The sequence below is a fragment of the Nicotiana tabacum genome, chromosome 17, assembly GCF_000715075.1.
Source record: "Nicotiana tabacum cultivar K326 chromosome 17, ASM71507v2, whole genome shotgun sequence".
Taxonomy (NCBI): Eukaryota; Viridiplantae; Streptophyta; class Magnoliopsida; order Solanales; family Solanaceae; genus Nicotiana; species Nicotiana tabacum.
Window position 1 is genome coordinate 75,137,549 of NC_134096.1, and position 3,726 is coordinate 75,141,274.

General features: G+C 33.4%; 1 protein-coding gene across 2 annotated transcripts; it reads right to left on the minus strand.

Annotated features, from left to right (window-relative positions):
- Positions 1 to 540: 540 nt before the first annotated feature.
- On the minus strand, positions 541 to 1,513 carry LOC107801605 (uncharacterized). 2 transcript variants are annotated; one of them, XM_016624953.2, is made up of 2 exons: positions 887 to 1,513; positions 541 to 806 (listed from the first exon to the last, which is right to left on the minus strand). In XM_016624953.2, the coding sequence occupies exons 1-2, from the start codon at positions 1,364 to 1,366 to the stop codon at positions 741 to 743; spliced, it is 546 nt and encodes a 181-aa protein (XP_016480439.1). In that variant the 5' UTR covers positions 1,367 to 1,513; the 3' UTR covers positions 541 to 740. The 2 variants fall into 2 exon arrangements, with proteins under 2 accessions (XP_016480439.1, XP_016480440.1); XM_016624954.2 differs by having other exon boundaries at positions 541 to 803; positions 887 to 1,505.
- Between the last annotated feature and the right edge of the window lie 2,213 nt (positions 1,514 to 3,726).

Consider the following 3,726-nt stretch of genomic DNA (forward strand, 5'->3'; position numbering starts at 1 on the left):
TCCCACGCTATGGCATTATCTCACTGTAATATTCTAACACAGGAAAATTCAATTCAATTGCACATTTATCAATTTCTGAGTCAGATTCAGATTGGTAAAAGTGAAATTTAATTTGGAGGTTTGTGCTTCTTCTCTTCCAGCTGTTCCCCCTCTGTCATTTTGACTGCTTGACTTTCTTTTCTATTCCTTATTAGTACTAACAAATAACAATATGGTTGCAAAAGAACAAGGAAATAAGAAACAATTGGTCATGTCCTATACTAGTATTAGTATTTAGGAACAATACTACTACTATAGTTTGTCTACACTAAGTATTAATTATTAAATAGCATGTCAACATATTGAATTGAGTAAAATGGAATCAAGAATTTACTACAAGGGAAAATGGCAGTGGGGGTCGCCTTCTCAATCAATCATTATGGAGTCGCAATGCAGTATAGCTGTCTTTTCATCTGGAAATTTTGGGATGAAAATTATGATTCAACAATCTCATTTGCCAATGAGAATCTTGTAACTCAAACTTCTAAAAATCCCCCCAACTTGTAATACTAGTACATATTTAACAGTTGATTGAAACGAAAGAACACCATAGGACAAATGATGAGCTTTAAAATCCAAGGCTTGTAACCACATATAAATCAGAATCTGTATGATTCTCTCAAAATTGAACCAAAAAACAGAAGCCTTTTCATCCCCAAATACCTTTCCTAAAATCTTTGTTATGGCCATTGCAGACAATATCAATTAAAACGAAAATCCATATCCCTACAACTGGATCCACTACCAGAGCCATTGTATGCTTCCTGCTAAAAAAACACTCATATCAAAATCTTCATTTTACTAGACAAAAAATCTTTATATCTTTATTTTTGTTGCATAAATGTACCTGGGAATTGTTGGTGGCATGAACAAGATCATCAGACCTCTTTTCTTCATTTTTCTTGTCGATTTTCTTGGACCCAATATGAGATTTTTTGAGGCCAAGTAAACCTTTCCACCTAGTAGAACTACTACTACTACTACTACTTTTGGGTATCCTCAAAGTAAAATCATCTTCGTCATTATTAAGGAGTTCATCTCTTAGAGTAGTAGTAGTAGTACTCTTCTTCTCTTTGAAAGGCAAAAGCCTACCTTTAGAGAAAAGCTCGTCAGCACCAGTAATCATAGAATGATTAGCGACGGAGAATTCAAAGTCAGAGGAAACAGGAGCATCTCTATAGTAGGACGTTGTATCATTCTTCATCATATGTTGATGATGTTGTTGTTGAGATGAATCGATGAAGTCATTAGAGAAGGAGATTCTAGGACTAGTCATTGAAGAAACAAACTTGTGGTGGTCAGCGGAGTTATTTTTGTTATTGTACATATTTTTGTAAGCATGCCATGAATGAGGAGGAGAAGTATGAGACCAACATATTTGTACTAATTTGAGGTGGTATTGCGAAATATGACCCCAACAACCCTGCTCATAGGGGACCCTCTTTTCTCTCTTACTTACCCACCAGTAGATGTTTGTATTTATATCATCACCAGTAGAGGCCCTGCGATCTTGTAGTCACAAGAACCAAGGGGTAAGGGGAGCTTTTTCGTTAAAAAATTGGTTCATCTGTCGAACCTAATTATAAAAGTATCTAAATATAATATATAATTTTGTATACAATACATATATATATATATATACAAAAAAATATATAGTTTATTGCTATAATTTTGGGAACTGCTAAAATATACATTTTTCATTATTTTAAAGTTATATATGCATCCGATATTCAAAATTCATTAGGTTGATTTATTCAAATTCGTGCATAAGGCCCGTTAAAAAAACATTTCCTACTAAAAGGTATTCTGTTTTCAGAATTCAATTAGAAGACGTCCCATTAAAAACGAAAGAATCTTTATCATTTGTACTTCTATGATGTGTTGGGAGGGTTTAGTTTAAAATAGAGCTAGATTCAGAAATTTAATTTGATGAAATTGATCTTTAAAATGTTTGATACTAAACTCAATGCATTTTTAACCTTATGAGTTAAACTAGCACTAATACTGATTGAATAAAATATACACTTGGTAGAAAATATCTATATGATGACCCGTACTGGATCTGGCTCCTGCTTCAAAAGAAATATTACACTGTTAGAGGTTAGAGGGGATGTTTTTTTGTAAGTTTTGACTATAAATTGGATGTACATGGACGTCATATCAAGATGTGATAATGGGTTTTTGGCATCACGTGTTAGTTTGGCATTGAGTGATAAATCTAGTGTGTTTCCTCTGACCATTAAATCTTGGATAGAATCCGATGGCAAAGGAAAGCCAATTTGTCACTTCATTATGTTTTCATTCATTGCCCCTTTTTCTTGGACGTTTTCTTCTCTTAGTGCCTTTGAATGACATCTCTTTTTCATTATCTCTTACACGTACCGTTATACAGTGTTTCGTGCATTCATTCCTAAAATCATTTCTTTGATTGGGGGTACCAAAATATTTGACTAAAGTTGAAAATTATTTCGGCTTTTAAGTGCCCATCCTTTGAAACTTGGGACTACATACATTCAAACTTGGGTTTGGGGGTGCATGCGATATTGTTAAAATATGAAGAGTATATATATAAAGTGAAAATGGTGGGGTCTTGGCAGTATATGAATCTTTGATATATATCAAAGATTCAAAGATAAGAGAGTAAATATCGATAATAAAGGGGATGGGGCATTGGGTTTGTCAACAGCTTAAAAATGTTATAAATGCAAATAGCTATGACAAGCAGAGAGAAAAGAGTGAGAACAGAAAGCAGAAAATCAGAGCAAAAACGGTGAAAGGGGAGATTGGCTTTTGGTTACAGAATTCAGAAAGACGCAGAAGATGCTGCTGCAGATGGCATCCATGGGCTAATTTGGTTGACTCACCTTTGACTTGTATTTTATTGAGTAGCACTGAATGAGCTGGCAGGGGGACCACGTGATCTTGATCTTAACCAGTTTTAAACTAGTGCTTGTTACTAAACTCCATTAATTAAACTTTATAACCTAAAGTTTTTAAATTGCTACTATATATTGGTGCCGAAGCTGTTAGTACATGCTCTATTTTAAAAACTTAATTCTCACCATTAAGTTGTGTTTTGCCCAATTCAGTCTAGTGCTTCATTTCTGCGTTTTGAAGTTATCTCAGTGAAAAGGAAAAGTGTCAAGAAAATATACTAATACATCATTTAACTTGCAAGTCATTTAGCTTCTGTTTAGCCATAAATTTTGGCAATTTTTGTAAAAAAGAAAAATTGAAAACTTTATTTGTTCATGGAATATGATTAGTTTTGAAAAAAAATCTAAATTGTTTTTCCAAAAACTTGTTTAGCGCAGTTTTTGGGTGAAAATTTTGATTCCACTCACAAAACTTCAAAAAAAATTTCAAATAATTAAGATGCATGTCCAAACACAACTCTAACTTCTAAAACTTATTTTTCAGCACAACTTTAAAAACCTTTTTGAAATTTCAACCAAATCTACTTAGTGATCAATTTATGTTTATGTGATTCAGGCTTTTAGCCTCTAAGGATTGAACAAGTTTGAGGTGCAGCTTTTGCAGATATTCAAAGGTTACAACTTTGAAACGAGGACTCAAAAGTAGAGTACCGGATTAACTAAAACCCAGAAATAATAGGCACGCCTTTTGTATTCTATTCCCTTTCGGAGTTATTAAAATTCAGAGTTCCTCGTGTTTACCCGTGTGTTT

What these genes read in the sequence shown, in the direction of transcription:
- LOC107801605 (XM_016624953.2), bottom strand. Translation starts at nt 1,366, where the DNA reads ATGTACAATAACAAAAATAACTCCGCTGACCACCACAAGTTTGTTTCT. An exon ending in ATGCCACCAACAATTCCCAG is followed by an intron (nt 807 to 886) that starts GTACATTTATGC and finishes GTGTTTTTTTAG; the next exon opens with CAGGAAGCATACAATGGCTC.